Here is a 19,497-nt window from a genome sequence, read left to right on the forward strand (position 1 = left end):
CCGACTTTGATTGAAAGGTAGGTCTAATGTCTTTCAGGGGACTCCCTCTCCTAGTAGGTGTATTAGAGCTAACTGAAGTAGCCAACTTGAGCACCAACAAAAGCTAACAAAATAACTCACTCAGGCACACACCATGCATGCAGCACAGCAGGATTTCCATCAGAGCTGGTTATTTTAAAGGAGTGAGCTCTAATACATCTTCTAGACAACCCCCCAAAAGATATATTAGATTTAACTGTCAATCCAAAACTGACTCCACTTACTGCATGAAGAGAAAAGAAAGAGAAGCAGGTTTCTGAGTGTGGGACAGTGAAGAGTAACTTGGTTATTTCATAAAAGGTACAGAATATGTAATTGTTTATATTTAGAAAGTTCTTATTTCCTTGAGATTAAGCTTATATTAAATTTTTATTTTCGCAATAGATCCCCTTTAAGTAATCCATGATTCCCAGAAACCAGACTGAATTTGTGGGTAAAAAGCACTATCCAAAATCAAGTTGATTTTATAAAGAACATTGAATTGTCTAGTGATTGCATTAGCCAACACATTCCTTCCTGTAATGAATATGTCTGTTTTACTTGCCAAACGTAAGGACTAGTGTTTTCCCCGAATAATTCCAGCATCACTGCGACCAAGTGAAAGGTAGCAGTTGGCACAATTGCATTCAGTGTGCCAAAACTGAACTCAATTATGTGTACAGGTCTTGACCAATTGAATTCAAAATTTAACAAACAAAAGGAACATTGTGCTCGCCACTAGTCAAAAATTAGGCAAGAGTGCAATGAGTATATGACCACACAATTAATACAGAGACAAGAGATCCTCTGCAGGTAATGCATCATTTCTAGTGATTACTGCTGTAATGGTATGTGTATTTGACTGAACCCAAGTCAGTTTTACATATGTGGTTTAGCTAATACTTGCAAGAGATTGGGAATGGTTAACATAGATAGAATAAATAAAACTGTAATGAGAACAAGTAGATGGGTTTCTCTGTAGTACACAATCAATAATCTCATTTTAAATGAGGCCTAGATAATCAAACATGTATTTCATACATTAGAACAGAACACATGCTCCTTTGGTGACTGGATTAAAGGGAATATATACTTAGACTATATACTGTCATGGGATAGAGTAAAATGTGTGTGGATGCTGAAAGGCACAGAGCAAAGTACTAATCAATACAGGAAATTATATATTTTCTCAATTTGTAAGAGAAGTTATTATAAAGTCTACGGAATCTTTAGCTTTCATATCTGTCTTTGTAGCTACATGAGTTATTCGGTTTAGGCTCGAGGACAGCAATACTAAGCCAATTTATCGAGAATATTAAAGGGGAAGTATACCCCTTTGTTCAACGTGAGTTCATTAAATAGGGCTTGTGTTGAACACACTTTTTGCCTATTGTTTTAATCACAAAAATCTTATTTTATCTCTTCAACCAGGCAGGGAGATTGAAACTACTCCATGTTTGGTTCTTGCTAATTAAATTGCCAGTGCACAGGATTATCTGTGCTCTCCTAATCTAATTATCAAAGTGGCAATTTATACCGTACAACTGTTTTGGCTGTGTGCTTGTATCACATAATTCACAAACCAAGCAATTCAAGTTCCTGTGATCCCCAATTGGTCTACCTCCCTACACAACTGTGAAGTATCTATATAGAGTGCAGCAGAACAAACTGGTTGGCATGCATGAGCGACTTAGGGATGGGCGAATTTGACCCGCTTCGTTTCGCCAAAAATTTGCCACCAGTGAAATGACGCTGACGGCCATTAAAGTCTATGGGCATCAAAAAATTTTTGAGGCGCAGAGAATTTTCTTTTGTTGCACGATGCCATACAAGTGTATGGGCGTCATTTCTGCAGTGAAACAAGGCGAAAAAATTCGCCCATCCCTAGTGTAAGTCCTTGGACATACAGTACATGTCTCGCAAGTGGTATGATGTCACAACTCCAGTGGCACTTGGTAGCTATGGACCCTACACAATGATTTAGTTTATGGGCTCTAAGCATGGCCTGTATACATTCAGAGTCATAAAACAACCCTATATTATGCTACAGCCATATGTTTGGTGGTCAGTGATCTATTTGTTTTTATTTTATAATGTTCAAATATTTCCTTTTATGTACAGAAGGATATTAACTGTGCTGAGAATTTAACAAATGTGATTTGTTTTGCAGAACAGGAAAGCTCATGATACAAGCTACAATGGCAATTTACAAAGCAGCGGTGGAAAACTTCCTTCCAACCCCATCCAAGTCTCATTATGTCTTTAACCTGAGAGATTTTTCTCGTGTGGTTCGGGGAGTATTGCTGTGCCCTCACACCCACCTGCAGGTAATACAGAATGTTCTCGACCTCCCCATTATTCGTGGGGAAAAAAGCCTCAGTTGTACTATTCACAGGCTATTAAAGAACTAATGGATGCAAATAGAACATTTTCCATTGTCTTTGTATATTAATAAATGTCTGGAAACGTTGCTTGTGGGATGGATTCAATTCAATGAATTGCTTCAGAGATAACACTTAAACACACTGCAGCATATAGTCCAGGCCCAGATAAGAAATATTAACCTTATTTGAGCCAGCTTGTGGGTGGCATACTAGGCAGAGATCTGGCAGTTTGGCAGCTTCACCAAATGAGTGGATCTAAATTTGCATGGTCAGCTTTAGTCATTTGCCTTGAACCATCCTGATATGTCAACAAAGGCAACATTGAGGTTACCCTGTTTGCAAATTGCCTTAAAAAGTCTTTAGTGCACGTTATACATTTGTAAATTATCCTTTTTTCTGGTTGCATAATGGCAAATATATTTCACTCTGATGCTCATCTAAATTACTAATTGTTAATTTAAATCCCAGATAGATATGAAAAGATAATGGGATACTATAACGATGCATATCATTGTATGACAGTTATGACAGGTTGTGCTATAAGAGAACAACTGACTCACCGGTCATAAGCTTAGACTCACATAACTAATAAAATCGTTTAAATCTGCAAAGAAAATTGCCTGTAACTTGAAATGAAAGAAAAGTATAATATTCTAATGCTATTCATTCAAGCAACAGTACTGAGGATGCTGGTTAAGTTAGGATTATAGGAAAGATTGCCTTATTTTATGCACAAAATACAGGTATGGGACCTGTTATATAGAATGCTTGCAACTTTAGGATCTTACCCCAATTTGGATTTCCATGCCTTAAGTGTTTTAAAAAAACATTTAAACATGCAGTAAGCCCAATGGGACTGCTTTGCCTCCAATAAGGACTAATTATATATTAGATGTGATAAAGTACAAGGTTCTGTTTTATTACTACAGAGAAAAAGTAAATCATCTTAAAAAATTTGAATTATTTGATTATATTAGGAGTCTATGGTAGCTGACCTTCCCATAATTTGGAGCTTTTTGGATGCAAGGTTTCCATATAATGGATCCCATATTTGTGCTAGTTTTCTATCTCTCTGTATATTTACATGTATGTATGAGAAAGATATAGGTGAGCTCAATACTTAACAGCTGAATATTGGGTTTTATTGCAGACTATGCCCTATGACCCAGCATGGCAGCTTTCACAGATAAATACAGTTGTGTATGGCCTATCCCTGATATAGGCTACGCAATATGTTGGGGCTATATAAATACATGTTAATAATAATAATAATATTTATATATCAAACAGCACTGCAAATATGTATGTGCTGAATTAATAATTCTAATTATAATAATAATAAGGTTTTTCTAGCCTTATACAGGAAATCTGCATTGATGCACAGGGCACATTGATTGGATGAGCACGTGAGAATTGAGTGTGGACTTTGTTATAACCTTACATTACTCTCATAGCAATGAAGTAAAACAGTGAACTGTACGCCTGCAAGGATTATTAAGCTTCAGTTAACAGTAAATATATTTCATGCTGCTTAACCATAGAAAGTAAACACTGAAAGCTCCTTATTAGCCCTCCAGATATTTCATTTAGCTTCCTCTTTAGATAATTATCAGAGGACATTTAGAGACACTTAGCAGAGAATTATGGTCCTTGTCAGAGTTCTTTAGTCAGGATTCCTTGAAGATTATTAATCACATTGCAAGGGTTCTTTGACATAAAAGGTACATAAAAGGTACATCAATAATGGACCATATGTTACATATTACAAAGAGAATGTGTGTAATGTATTCTTCAATTTAATATGATTTCCAGGATAATGACAAGCTAATCAGGCTTTGGATCCATGAAGTGTACCGTGTTTTCTACGATCGTTTGATTGACCCTGAAGATCGACAAGTATTTTTTAACATTGTTAAAGAGACGACTTCTAATTGCTTCAAGCAAAGTGTCGACAAGGTATGATTTATGGGAAGCCTTAGAAATAGAATACAGATGAGTATTGGCATTTTATATGGGGTTTTGGTGGTTATGCCTTGGTAAGTATTTACAAGAATGGCAAAACCAGTTCTTTATCAAATGAGTAGAAGAGAAGGGAAATGTCACCTAGAAAAGCCACCTAGAATCTTAGAGCATGCAAAGGCATATAATAGCTTTAGAACAAGGCAGCCTATGCCCGTAGAGCAGAGATGGGTGCCTTATAGCTATAGGGCAGGGAAGAAAGCATATAGGTTTATAGTTGAGTAAAGGTAACAACACAATGCTAAAAGCAGGATAATTGGCTTCTGATGAAATGTACCCTAGTGTATGGTATGTGTATGTGATAGGGAAGACTGTAAGCTCCAATGGGGCAGGGACTGATGTGAATGATGAGCAATCTCTAAAAAGCACAGTACAATATGTCTACACAAGATAAATATAGTAAAGTAATAGTTCAAGTTGCAATCATTTGGGATGATTGATGAGTGAGTGGTTCTTACAGTATTGGAAGTCAAACATTGCTAAAGTTGCTCTTACTTCTTCATCTACCCATGCACCTACTACCCACTGCCTTGATGAAAATGGTTTCTGGGCAGATCAACTATAGCAGATCAACTATAGATCAACTGTGGCAGATAGGTATCATCTCGGATATAGCTAGCTAAATAATAGTTTAGTAAAATATCCCAACGGATAACATGACATGCAGCCTATGACCTATATATGGCATTGCTTGCACATAATTACTCTTATGCATAAAATCTTACCTTACAGAATTGCTCTAGAAAAAAAATAATCATGACTAGTGACCTAAAGTCCTGCAAATTGACACATAGGGGCAGATTTACTAAAGGGTGAAGTGACTAAAATTAGCGAAAATTCACCAGTGTGACGTCATTTTGTTACTTTGCCGATTTACTAACGGAAGCAGGCGTAACTTCACTAGTGAAGGAGGTAATTTGCTCCCTTACACCTGGTGAAGTTGCGCTTTGTCGAATGGACGTAACTACGCAAATTCACTAAGATTCTGATTTTATTGAACATTACCTCTTATGCTAGACTTCCTTCGCCACCTCAGACCAAGCGAAGTGCAATAGAGTAGATAGGAGTTCCTCAAAAAAAAGTTTACAATTTTTCTAAGTCCCAAAAAACGCTGGCGTTTTTTCCTATTTAAAGGGTGATAGACTGAAAAAGATCTTAAATTTTTTTTTCGGGTATCCTCCTTCCCCCCTACTTTCTCAAACTTTTTCTAACTCCCATTTTTCAGGGTGATAGGCTGCAAAAGATCGTCAATTTTTTCTGGGGTACCCGGCTTCCCCCTCTACATTTCCTAACATATGACATATAAACTATACACTGGGCTCGTGTGTAGGGCAATATAACAACTCTATTTTATTTTATTAAGGTTTCCCGGCCTTGTGAAGTGTAATGTATTTGCTGCAACATATACGTACATTGTACTTTACCTTCCCGCTGTATGCAAATTAGCCAACGCTAGTGCAGTGCAGTAACGCTAGCGCTTCTTTGCCAGCTTTCAGTGCCCTGGACGCAATTTTGGATTTTAGCGAATTAGCGTTGTCCTGGCAAATCTATGCCTGGCGAAGTGTTGCGATGTGAGCTATATCATGCTTTCTAAAAATGACGCAGAACTGATGTAAATTCAGATAAAAAGGTCATGTGAATCAAAGGCTGGACAAACATTAACCACATAATTCAATGGAAGAAAACTGCTCCTTAGCAAATGCTGGGTGCATTGTCTATGCACTATTTATATACATCAGAATTAAAATGACACTCTAATACTCTGATACTCTAATGTATTCTGTTATAAATAGTATCACTGTAATGAAATTTAAAACATCACAATCAAGCTTTGTGTATACATTGGCATTTTACTATGCAAGCAAATAGATTAGTTCTAGAGGCTAAATACCCAACTATACAATATTGGATGACTGAGAATGACACAGTAAATGAATTATGATGTACAAAATCATGCTTATAAGTGGCATAATTGATGTTTGTCAGCTACATAAATTGGAAGTTTCTGTTTTTAAGCATATGTGGATATGATCTGCTTTTCTCCCTTGTCTCTTATCTGCATCTCTTGCATTTAGCAAATCATTATATATAGAGATGATACATCATTTTTATAGAGATGATACATCATTCACATCAGCTCCTCCCCCAGTGGTCAATATGATCAATTTTATCAGGAGCCATTTAAAGGGGTTGTTCATCTTTAAATTAACTTTTAGTATGATGTAGAGAGTGATAAGACAATTTGTAATTGATTTTCATCTTTTTATTATTTGTGGTTTTTTGTACAACATACAAAAAATTAAGTTAAAGGTGAACCACCCCTTAACTTTCCTGTATGTTTTTGAGGTTTGGGAATAAAACGGAGTATCTGGAAGAAACCCACAAAAGTGTTTTGTGGTAACTCTCCCCTAAAAATACTATACCCACTTTTTGTTTTTCAGTGAAGGTGTCTGATGATCAACGTTCCTCAGCTTGAATATCTGCACACAGGGTTACCTTTAGAAATGTTAGAAAACCCATAAACTTTATACAAGTATATTTTTAAACATAAATACATGGCATTGTTATCTGGAAACCCGTTATCCAGAAAGCTCCAAATTACAGAAGGGCCATCTGCCATAAACTCCATTTTAATCAAATAGTTCAGATTTTTAAAAATTCTGTGTGATAATAAAAAAGAACCTTGTGCTTGATCCCAACTAAGATATAATTACTCCTTATTGGAGGCAAACTCAGCCTATTGGGTTTAAATAGTGTTTAAATTATATTTAAGTAGACTTATAGTATGGAGATCTAAATTACGGAAAGATCCCTTATCCTGAAAACCCCTGGTCCCTAGCACTCTGGATAACAGTAGCAGTAGCAGCAGTCCCAGTTCCATGAGATATTGTTAGTTTAATGAGCAAGGTAAGGCTGAATAAGGAGAGTTGCTTTTAGGAAACAGGACATGGTTGAGGTTGATTGGAGACATTGGTTAGATGTCATGGTCATATCTTGGGTGCAGCCAATAATATCCTGATTTTACACTGAGATTGTAGATACGTGTATGAATAAATAAACTTTTATTGCTCAGGCTCCTACTGATAAGTTATATTTTGGCCAGGTTCTAAGCCATCTGGCTCCTACAGGAAAAGTCGTTGATGACAATATTCGAAGCCTGTTCTTTGGAGATTACTTCAAACCAGACAGCGACACAAAGGTCTATGATGAAATTACAGATTTGAAGCACCTGACCTCAGTCATGGAACACTACCTTGAAGAATATAATAATGTCAGCAAAGCACCCATGTCTTTGGTTATGTTCAGATTTGCCATTGAGCACATCTCAAGAATCTGTAGAGTGTTAAAACAGGATAATGGTCATCTGCTTTTGGTTGGCATTGGTGGTAGTGGGCGCCAAAGTGCAACCAAACTGGCCACATTCATGAACTCATTTGAGCTTTTCCAAATTGAGATCACAAAGAATTATACCATCAGTGAATGGCGTGACGATGTGAAGAAAGTGATGCTGCAAGCTGGGGTAGCCGGCAAAAACACGGTCTTCCTGTTCTGTGATAATCAGATCAAAGATGAGGGCTTTGTGGAAGATATAAACATGCTCTTGAACACTGGAGATATCCCCAATATATTCCCAGCGGATGAAAAAGCAGAGATTGTTGAGAAGATGCAGGCTATTGCAAGGACAGAAGGCAGGAAAATTGATGCTACTCCAATGGCAATGTATAACTTCTTCATAGAAAAAGTCAAAGCAAATTTGCACATGGTGCTGGGTAAGAAAACTATCAGGGTAATATAATAAAGCTGGCAACATTTGCTCCAGGTCTAGTAACCCATAGCAACCACTCAAATGTCTACCACCATTAAACATTATGAATTTGCTATATGTTAAATGACCAAAGTCTCTTTATCTCCCCTTTTGTCCGACCCGTCAGTCCTCGTTTCTCCTCGAGTTATTTATACCAACTGTTGGTTGCTGTGGGATACTAGACCTGGTTCATGATCATGATCTTGACCTATTCGTATGAGCTCAGTAATACCAACAGCTTCTTTGTTTTCTACCAGCCATGAGTCCTATTGGGGATGCTTTTCGTAATCGACTTCGCATGTTCCCATCGCTTATAAATTGCTGCACCATTGATTGGTTCCAGACCTGGCCAACTGATGCGTTGGAAATGGTTGCAAACAAATTTTTGGAAGATGTGGCACTTGATGACGATATTAGGAAAGAGTATGTATATTTATTCCCAGCTAATTGGGAACTCCTAACGAGCTCTGTATATTGGAATCAGCATTTTTTAATAGTAACTTTAAATTGTTTCTTTAAACCTAATTAAAATATACTTCATGCATTAGTAATAAAATGTGAGGGGATGCATAAAATCATTATTCTGCACTAGCAAAATCCATAGTTAAAATGTTACTTGGAGTTCTAATAGCTTATGTTCCGTGGCTAACATAACAATGTAATAACTGCTGCAGTTCCGAATCTGCTGATTGAGATACTGGGACATCATTATAGTATGATAACAGGCATTAAAAAAGGCTTTTACAGTATCTTTGTTTTACTAAAATAGTTTAACAAGGATAAAATAGGAGGGCATGCCTTTATCAGGGTAGAAAAGCATACATATTTTCTACTGGCCCGTTGCCTACAATTAACAGCCTCTGTTCTTACCATGGCATAAATGAGAGGGTGTGGGGAAGAATGAGGAATTATCAATATAAGGTACAATTTAGGAAGTGGAAAGTAGGGTGCAAAGTGCAAAAAGTGCAAAAAAGTGCAAAAAAACAGACACAATTCACCATTTTTTTGCACCTGGCCTTCCATCTTGGAACACAGAGACCAGCAGATACCCAATTTGAATTGTGCTTGTGGCATTTAAATTAGGGAGTGGCTATCCCAAATCTTTCATGAAGGATTTGGCTGAATCCTGAACTGAATCGGAATCCTAAATTGAATATGCAACTTAGGGTAAGGAAGGTTTAAAAAGAGCTGAATGCATAGCACTCATGAAAACATTTTCCTTTTTCCCTTGACCAAAAGTTTTTCAAGGGTTCAAATTTGGTTCATCCAGACACATGAATTCAACCAAATCTTAATCTTGCTGAAAAAGGCTTGGATTCAGCCAAATCCTGAATCAAACCCAGAATTCAGTGCATCCATACTTACTACTTGTGCCTGCTGACATGGTGCTCTGTTATGCTCAAGAATTGTTAAGGTACAGAGCACATCCAGATCAGGACAGGGATTCTCTGTAGCCCTTACTCTCTGGGATCTTCAATGAATGAATGAAGGATGCATGTAGGAGCTTGCCCCTTGTATTATATCATTTTCTGTTCTTGTCATTGAGATAGGCAATATAGAACAACACCTAACTATGATGGAAATTATGGGTGAAAGAGGGTTTGTAGTAAATGACCCTTAAGATGTACTTTACTTGTAAAGCCATTATGGTGCTACAAGAGAGAACATTTTGCTGTAAAACACTAGGATAAATTGCCATTTTGACATGTGATTATACTAAAATTTTAATTTGATTTGCAAGTAGGAGCTGCCATAGCATTCCCCATATACTACAAAATGAGTGTTGCTTTTGCATTTTATAGAGAATTTGTTTGCCAAGTATGGCAATAGCGTTATATATAGGCACACCCATATATGAAAATGCAGTGGGAAGCAATAGTGTATCATCACAAAATGCTAAGTTGAATGCATATTGAGGGGGTTGTAACTGGAAGATGAATGGGGCATGCTTTCTCTGTATGAGCTAGAATCAATGATATATTCATCAGATGATGATTTGGACAATTTGTTAAACATGTTGCAACTTCAAATCCATTTTGTAGGGTCGTTTCCATGTGCAAGTATTTCCAGGAAACGGTCAAGCAGATGTCCGACAGCTATTACAACACTCTTCGGAGACACAACTATGTTACACCAACTTCTTACTTGGAGTTGATCCTTACTTTCAAGACCTTGCTTAACAGCAAAAGGCAGGAGGTGGACACCATGAGAAATCGCTACTTGGTTGGTTTAGAGAAACTTGAATTTGCTTCATCACAGGTAAATCGTTAAATAAACTGGTCTATTGTTATGCATTGCTTGTTCCTATAGTTTTATACTGTGTGATTAAAATAAATGGTTGCAGGACACTGCAAATTTTAAGGGACTGACAAAGTTTAGAAAAACCTTATTAACCCCCAAGTCTGCTATAAGCATGGAAGCATTGATTACCATGGCAACAGTACAGCAGTTAGAAAATCGATGGAAGAACAGGATAATGACTGCAACTGAAAAAAAGGCCAGGGCTTACCCTAAAGGTTATAATGATGCCTGTTAATAGACTGTACCAAGCAGCTTGCTCTGAATTACTTTTATTGCTTATCCCTTAGGGACAATTACAGTAGCATCAGTATTTTGAGGGGAATGGCAGATAAACTCTGTAGAATACAATTGATTTAGTTCTTACACAGGAAGATGCAAAAGGCCAAATGTCGTTGGTCCTTACAATAATAAAAGCTTTTGTAATATAAAATATGACATTTGTTGCCATGAAAATGTTTATTTTAGGTGCTGGATCAACAGGTACAAACATTAAATGTAAAACTATATGTATTTCCACTTAATAACATCACTTGCCCTTTAGTGAACAAAGAAATCAATGAATACTGTATGTAAAATAACGACGTGCGGTTGTCCTGGTATTTCCATTAGGTCTCAGTAATGCAAAAGGAACTGACAGCTCTGCAGCCAGAACTGATTAAAACATCAGCTGAAACAGAGAAGATGATGATCAAAATTGAATCAGAGACAATTGAGGTTGATGCTAAAAAAGAACTGGTATCTGCGGACGAGAAGGTGGCCAATGAAGCAGCGGCAGCTTCCAAGGCAATCAAGGTAACACACTGCACACCAGACTTCTACCCAGATATACTTAAAGGGAATGTAAACCCCAAAAAATATTTTTGCCTAATAAAAAAAACTTTTTACAAAGCCAAAATTATTTCTTACAACTGTCCCATTTTCTGCGGGACAGTGCCGATTTTCACAGCTTATCCCTAAGTCCCAAGTTTCTCTTTGATCACCTGCACTGATGCCAGAAGAAGATACACAGATTCTGAAACTTAATTTAAAAAGAGGCTTTTTGGCAGGAAGCCCAGAATACTCAGCACCTGCACTTTGATAGAATTGTAACAATTTAAGATAAACAAGTCTCTTGGGAGAACTGTGACTCACAGCTTAAAGGAGAAGGAAACCCAGTCGGCGCAAAAACCCTCCCCCCTCTCCCCTGTGTTGCTTCCCCTCCCTCCTCCCCCCTGGCCTACCTGTCCCGCTGGGCAAATGCCCCTAACTTGTTACTTACCCTTCTGCGCAGGTCCAGTCTACTGAGTTCACCGACGCCATCTTCTTCCACGTGATCTTCTTCCTGCTAAAATAGAATAAGGCTAGAAATGCTGTATTTTGTATACTAAATATAAACATGAACTTTCTGCACCACAAGCCTAATCAAACAAATGATTTATGCTTTCAAAGTTGGCTACAGGGGGTCTCCATCTTTGTTAAACATCTTTGCAAGACCAAGGCACATGCTCAGTGTGGTCTGGGCTGCTTAGGGACCATCATAAACAAAGCTGCTTGAGTTCTGCATGACTGGAAAGTAAGGCGGGGGCTCCCCCTGCTGTATATAAGTATGATTGTTTCCCTGCCCAGCAGTTAGGGACCGTCTGACAATTCCTATCCACAGCAGTAAATGAAGGGAGAATTTCACTGCATACAGTCAGGTTTCTTATAAAAACGTTACACATTTTTTTTTATTAAAGTATATTGGAGATAGGTTTCTTTTCCATTAAAGAAAGTAAAAATGGGATTTTATTTTTTTGCCTTTACATGCCCTTTAAGAGACGGACCTGGGGTCATGCACCCAGGTCAATTTCGATGCCGGTTGAGCTTTGATTTTTATTAGGAATATTGCAACATTCACTTTTTTTGACAGAGCCGCAGGGGTTTTTTTCTGTTAGTGAAAAAAATTGTCTTGGTACAAAAAAAATTTGACGCCCACAGACTTCAATGCATTTTGGCAAATTTTCACGTTTCGAGAAATGTTGGTGAAACGAAACGGGTCAGACTAGTCGCCCATTACTAGTCAAACATAATTCTGGGGTCTCTGAGATTGACTGAGACCTGTGAACCATTCTGAATTAATCCTGCCATGGGTGAAGCAAGGGGAATGGATGGAGCGTAAAGGCCTGTAGTTGGGTGTAACAAAACATAGAGGATTATGCTGTGGGCCAAACTTCTCCTGAATTTGGTTCCTGGGTTGTCATTTTGTCTGAAAGCCTGGAGGAGAGGTCCCACAGTCAAAGAAAGGCATTCAAATAAAACCCAACTTTTATTGATCTTATTCCATGCAATAAAGCCCAGAAACCCCACCCCTTCAGTATTTAGGTAGATCTGGTAACAGTATTCAGTGGTGAGCTAACATGATGGAAATGAGTATGAATGAAGACCTAGTGACAACAGCATCCCTTTCCTTGTATTATTCTGTGGCAACTAATCTGTCACTTAGTGCGGAATTATTGCTACTCTCAGAACTTGCTGCCACTGGTATCACAAGATAATAATTGGCTACAGCTTCTAGAATGCTTATTTAATAGACTACACAGTTCAGCTAAAGTGTTCCTAATTAATAGATTACACAATATAAATTCTATGTTACCTTTTATTGATTTCGCCTTTTTGCCTTTTTCTACAAGCATCAATCAAATAAATTTCTTATGGCTCTGAAACCTTAATTAAAATAATTCCCAACCCTTCTCCAGCATCTATAGCCTACTGGAGCCTCAGCTGGTTTGAAGGTTTTATGCAAAGTGTACTGTCCTCTATATACTGTATTGAACTGGAACAAACCACTATTGGAGAATATTTATCAGTGTACAGTTCATTACAGTACGCCAAAGGGCAACTTTATAGTTCTCTATGAAATGGTGAAACCAGAGTTTACTTTCATTGTTTGCTTAAAATGCCCTTAAAGGAATTGTTCAGTGTAAAAATAAAACTTGGTAAATAGATAGTCTGTACAAAGTAAAAAAAAAAATCAACATAAAGTTAGGTCCATTAATATTTGGACAGAGACAACTTTTTCCTAATTGTGGTTCTGTACATTACCACAATGAATTTGAAATGAAACAACTCAGATGCAGTTGAACTGCAGACTTTCAGCTTTAATTCAGTGGGTTGAACAAAAAGATTGCATGAAAATGTGAGGAACTAAAGCCTTTTTTAACTCAATCATTTAATTTCAGGGGCTCAAAAGTAATTGGACAATTGACTCAAAGGCTATTTCATGGGCGGATTTGGGCAATTCCTTTGTTATATCATTATCAATGAAGCAGATAAAAGCCCTGGAGTTGATTTGGGGGGGGGGGTGCTTGTATGTGGACAACATGTGGTCAAAGGAGCTCTCCATGCAGGTGAAACAAGCCATCCTTAAGCTGCAAAAACAGAAAAAACCCATCACTGAAATTGCTACAATATTAGGAGTGGCAAAATCTACAGTTTGGTACATCCTGAGAAAGAAAGAAAGAAAACACTGATGAACTCAGCAACGCAAAAAGACCTGGACGTCCACGGAAGACAACAGTGGTGGATGATCGCAGAAACAGCCAAACAAGTGAACACCACTCCAGGAGGTAGGCATATCGATATCCAAATCTACCATAAAGAGAAGACTGCATGAAAGTAAATACAGAGGGTGCACTGCAAGGTACAATCCACTCATAAGAATAGAAAGGCTAGATTGGACTAAATAACATCTAAAAAAGCCAGCACAGTTCTGGAAAAACATTCTTTGGACAGATGAAACCAAGATCAACCTGTACCAGAATGATGCAAGAAAAAAGAAGTATGGAGAAGGTGTGGAACAGCTCATGATCCAAAGCATAGCACATCTCTATAAAACATTTGGGAGGCAATGTGATGGCTTGGGCTGCCAGTGACACTGGGACACTAGTGTTTATCCATCATGTGACACAGGACAGAAGCACAAGAATGAATTGTGAGCTGTTCAGAGACACTGTCTGCTCAAATCCAGCTAAATGCAGTCACATTGATTGGGAGGTGTTTCATAATACAGATGGACAATGGCCTTGGTCAGGCTTTAAAGGAGAACTAAACCCTAAAAATGAATATTGCTAAAAATGCCATCTTTTATATAGTGAACTTATTGCACCAGCCTAAAGTTTCAGCTTGTCAATAGCAGCAATGATCCAGGACTTCAAACTTGTCACAGGGGGTCACCATCTTGGAAAGTGTCTGTGACACTCACATGCTCAGTGGGCTCTGAGCAGCTGTTGAGAAGATAAGCTTAGGGGTTGTCTCAAATTATCAAGCAGAAAATTAGGTTTGCCTGTAATATACGATAATGCTACATTCTGAGGCTAATTGCACTGTTTTCTGTGCTGCCATGTAGTAATTATCTGTATTAATTACTAATCAGCCTTGTATTGTGATATTGGGTCCATAAGCTCAGTAAGTGTCAGCAGCACAGAGCATGTGCAGTGAATCAGCAGAAAAGAAGATGGGGAGCTACTGGGGCATCTTAGGAGATATAGATCTGCCCTCCTAAAGGGCTGTGTTTGCCTTGGGCTGGTACAGAAGCCCAAAACATAATATACAACATCTTTAGCTACTTCTTTGGTTAAGCTTTAGTTTTCCTTTAAGCTTTAGTTTTGCTCTCGAGCCAACCAGTGGCTCGGGAGCAACATGTTGCTCACCAACCCCTTGGATGTTACTCCAGTGGCCTCAAAGCAGGTGCTTATTTTTGAATTCCAGGCTTGGATGCAAGTTTTGGTAGCATAAAACAAAAGTTTACTGTCAAACAGAACCTCCTGTAGTCTAACAGTCCACATAGGGGTACCCCGGGGATTTTTTTCATGCATGTGTTGCTCCTCAACTCTCTTTACATTTGAATGCGACTCACGGGTAAAAAAAAGGGGACCCCGGATTTACAGGCTGACTCTTAACTTATTGAGTTTCAAATGCCAATATTTTTTAAGTGTTACAAGAGTGTAACAAAGAAATCAGGGCAGGGCCGGAACTAGGGGTAGGCAGAGTAGGCACGTGCCTGGGGTGCAAAGCTTGGAGGGCGCCAGGCATGTACCTTTCTCCAATTCCTACCCCTAGTCCGGCTGAGTGCGCTCCTCTCCTCTTCAGTCCTGCACACTGCGTGCGTGTACAGGAGGGGAGGAGAAGAGCATACTGGAAAGGGGGTGATGGGTCGCTCAGCGCGCATGCACGCCTACTTCCTGCGCACACCGTGGAAGGGGTGCCAAGGCTGGCTGGGTTGCCTGGCCCGACCCTGAATCGGGGCTTATTTACTAACATGGGTGATAAATTGCACCCGTAGAAATGAATCAGCAATCAGTTTTAATCTGTTGTTTTACAAGCTAGAAAACAAAAGCAAGATGTGATTTGTGGGAATGGGTTACTGCACCAGAGCAGTGTAGCACCTTTAATCAGTGTAAGTGAATTGTATAGTAGTATAGTTAGTGAATTGTCATAATTATCATTCATAATATACTTCTTCTGGATTAATAAAAATGTTGTATGTGGCTTATTACATGACATAGTCAACACATATATGTTACATTCTGTGTTTGTATAGGATGAATGTGAAGGAGATCTCGCTGAGGCAATGCCGGCACTAGAAGCCGCCTTATCAGCACTGGATACTCTCAACCAATCAGATATCTCTCTTGTGAAATCAATGACAAATCCACCAGCTCCCGTAAAGCTTGTCATGGAGAGTATATGTGTTATGAAGGGTATAAAACCAGACAGGAAGCCTGACCCAAGCGGAACAGGTGAGAATATCAGCCTAAATAAATCATTTAAAGTATGGAACCTGTTATCCAGAATGCTTGGGACCTGGGATTTTCCCAGAGTAAAAATCCTTCCATTATTTGAATCGTCATACAGTATGTCTACTAGAAAATCATGTTAACATTAAATAAACTTAATAGGCTGGTTTTTCTTTCAATTAGGATGAATTATATCTTAGTATCTTTGGATATAATTTTTAGAAATTTGGATTATTTGGATAAAATGGAGTCTATGGGAGATGGTCTTTCCGTAATTCAGCTTTCTGGATACCAGGTTTTCGGATAAAGGATCCCATACCTGTACACAATACTGAGCAGTTGGTTGATGTGATACATGATCTGTGATGTTAACAATTGATACCCTAATTGTCAAAATGTCAGTCTAAACACAAGAGCAATACACAGCTCAAGAAGAAGACTATAAATACAAAATTGCCCTATTGGCAGGTACAGCATTTTAAAGGGTACAAAGTCTATTTCTCAAGGATTATTCTCTTTTGTATGTATTGCAATGTATATAGCAATTCTATATATTGGAATTATGTTTAATGGTGCCCTTTTTTTTCCCACCCACCAACTAAAACCTGTCTTGGGTTAGGATAAAAATGACTCTTAATATGACCAGGTATCTGTGTGTACAACCAGTTAAGGAATTAGATCAGTGATGCCCCCTTAGATTACTATAGCTCTAAAGCTGGGATCATTGTCTGATTTGACCACCAAAGTTGATGGACAAATTAAATGACTTGTTAATTGTTTCCAGGACCTAAATAAAAATTGGTCAGATTATACAGGGAAGATTTTAATATCGAGTAGACACAATCAGCATCCACTGACCAATCTTGTTTGAATGAGCCCTGATCAGATATCAATCGAGGTTGGAATCTTTTAAGAACACTTCACACATCCATTCATGCAACTCTCACAAATAATACCCGTTTCTAGGAGTGGCATGATACCTTGGAAATCCTATCACGGTAACTACAGGATGTCACCTCTCTTAAAAAGTTACAATTGCTATTGTGATTGGATTAGTGGAATACTTTATATGCCGAGGACTTCCCAACTGAAGAAGCTGCTTGGATGAGTAGTAAAACGTCTTCAATAATTACTCAGCAAGTCCAGTTGTTTTAGAATTACCTATACTACAGTAGATATACCATGACCTGGATGAATGAAAATCTTCATAGTTATATTGGCATCTTTTAGTTCCATGCATGAGGCTTTTGATTGCAGAAGCAGTCAGAACTATCCAAAGGCTTTCTGCCTTTGTATGGATGCCTTTAGTCCGCTGTAGTCTCTGCATCTTTGTGGCATAGTGTCACGATCGCCGCCCGGAGCAGGACCAGGAGCTCCGGGCGGCGCAGCTATCACTTCCGACGCCGCTCCCAAAATGGCGGCGCCCATGGCCGCCACGTGGGTAGCGGCGCCGGCGCAGAGACGCCTGCGCGCAAGTGCGCAGGCGCGAAGACGTCACAACGACGCGACGGACGCAGGCGCAGCGCGTCGGTCGCAGACGTGCTGACGCCGACGCAAGGGCGCCAAAAATCCCCTTTAAAAGGACGCCTGAGGCGCCAAGATGGCGCCCGAAAATAGGATCTTGTTCCTGAATAGATTCCTGGGTTCCCTGTTGCTGTTCCTGTTATCCCTGAGTATATTCTTGATTGATCTCTTGTTGTTGACCCCCTGCCTGGACTTTGGACTCTGCTTATATTCTGCCTGCCTTTTGACCTGTTGCCTGAACTCTATTACCCCTTCTGCTAAATCCCTGGATACCACGATCCTGATCCCTCCTGAGGGGCTTCCTCCTAAATCCGGACTACTCCCCAGAGGGAACTCCCGGTTCCCTGACATTATTTTCGGGCCATGGATTCCACTGAGGAAGCTCAGCCAGAAGCTCAGCCAGATTTCGGCAGGGCCTTTCGGGGCCTGCATTCCCGCATGGAGGCGTATGAAGCCCGGCAGAATTACGTGGGACTCACGCTGGAGGCGATCTTGGAAAAGCTCTCCTTGTTGACACCAGCGACCCCCCGGGCGGCACCTCCTCCGCAAGCGGCTGCTGCCATGGCTACCCAGCCCTCCACTTCTGGTCCTCATATTCCTGCTCCGCCTCTCTACGATGGCGATCCTCAAGCCTGTCGAGGATTCGTGAATCAGTGCCAGATTCGATTTGCCCTACACCCCACTGAATTTGACTCTGAACGTGCTAAGGTGGGGTTCGTGATTACTCGTCTGGCAGGGAAAGCTCTCGAGTGGGCATCTCCACACTGGGAGAAGCAGTCCCCACTGATGGATGACGCAGAAGCATTTCTCAAAGAATTTAAGATCGTCTTCGATGCTCCCGGCCGGGTGACTTCCGCTGCGTCCCGTCTGTTCCAAATCCGCCAAGGGAGTCGCAGTGTAGCGGAGTATGCTATTGAATTCCGTACACTTGCTGCTGAGACTCGTTGGAACAACGACGCATACCATACTGCATTTTATAATGGTCTCTCCCTTCGCATCAAAGATGACCTGGTCTCTCGTGAATTACCCACGCAAGTTGAAGACCTCATCGCCTTGGCTGTCAAGGTGGACACTCTTCTGAGAGAGCATCAAACCCTGAGAGTTCGTGTCAGGAAATTTCAACCCATGTTGGCACCTCGCTTCGAGAGGCCTCTCCTGCAGGCTTCTGTCACCTCTCCTGCCCAAGCATCCATTTCTCTTCAGGAAGAACCCATGCAAGTGGGAAGAACCCGCCTCACTGAACAAGAAAGACTCCGCAGACGGATGTCAGGCCTGTGTCTGTATTGTGGCGGACATTCCCACTTCGCTAATGCCTGTCCTGCAAAGGCTAAGAGTTTTGTACCCCGAGGTATGTCTATGGTAACTCATGTAGGGGGCACTACTCAAAAGTCTCGAGATAGGTCTCTGGGGAAGACTCAAGAAAACTCACACAGGTTTCTCCTTCCCTTCCAGATTCGTCTGACCGATAAGACCATCTTCGGGAATGCTTTCCTCGATTCCGGAGCCGGGGGTAACTTCATGGACGCTCTCTTTGCTAAGAACATGGGAATCCCCCTATTTCCTTTGCCTTCTCCCATGAGGATTGTCGCCATAGATGATAAACCCCTGGAGTCTGTACTCACGATGACCACTGGTGAACTATTTGTGCAGGTTGGGACCCTGCATAAAGAGAGACTTTCGTTTCTTATCATCT

At 39.8% G+C, this 19,497-nt stretch overlaps 1 protein-coding gene across 1 annotated transcript in view; it reads left to right on the top strand.

Moving 5' to 3' along the window:
* The window catches only part of dnah3.S (dynein axonemal heavy chain 3 S homeolog), a 169,807-nt gene that overhangs the window by 120,676 nt on the left and 29,634 nt on the right, over positions 1-19,497 (top strand). The window contains exons 45-51 of the mRNA XM_018239192.2: positions 2,189-2,345; positions 4,215-4,358; positions 7,525-8,191; positions 8,484-8,649; positions 10,269-10,485; positions 11,137-11,319; positions 16,085-16,283. Coding sequence (XP_018094681.1) covers positions 2,189-2,345; positions 4,215-4,358; positions 7,525-8,191; positions 8,484-8,649; positions 10,269-10,485; positions 11,137-11,319; positions 16,085-16,283 — 1,733 coding nt within the window. The remainder of the gene's footprint in view (positions 1-2,188; positions 2,346-4,214; positions 4,359-7,524; positions 8,192-8,483; positions 8,650-10,268; positions 10,486-11,136; positions 11,320-16,084; positions 16,284-19,497) is intronic.

The sequence above is a fragment of the Xenopus laevis genome, chromosome 9_10S (genome assembly GCF_017654675.1).
Source record: "Xenopus laevis strain J_2021 chromosome 9_10S, Xenopus_laevis_v10.1, whole genome shotgun sequence".
Taxonomy (NCBI): domain Eukaryota; kingdom Metazoa; phylum Chordata; class Amphibia; order Anura; family Pipidae; genus Xenopus; species Xenopus laevis.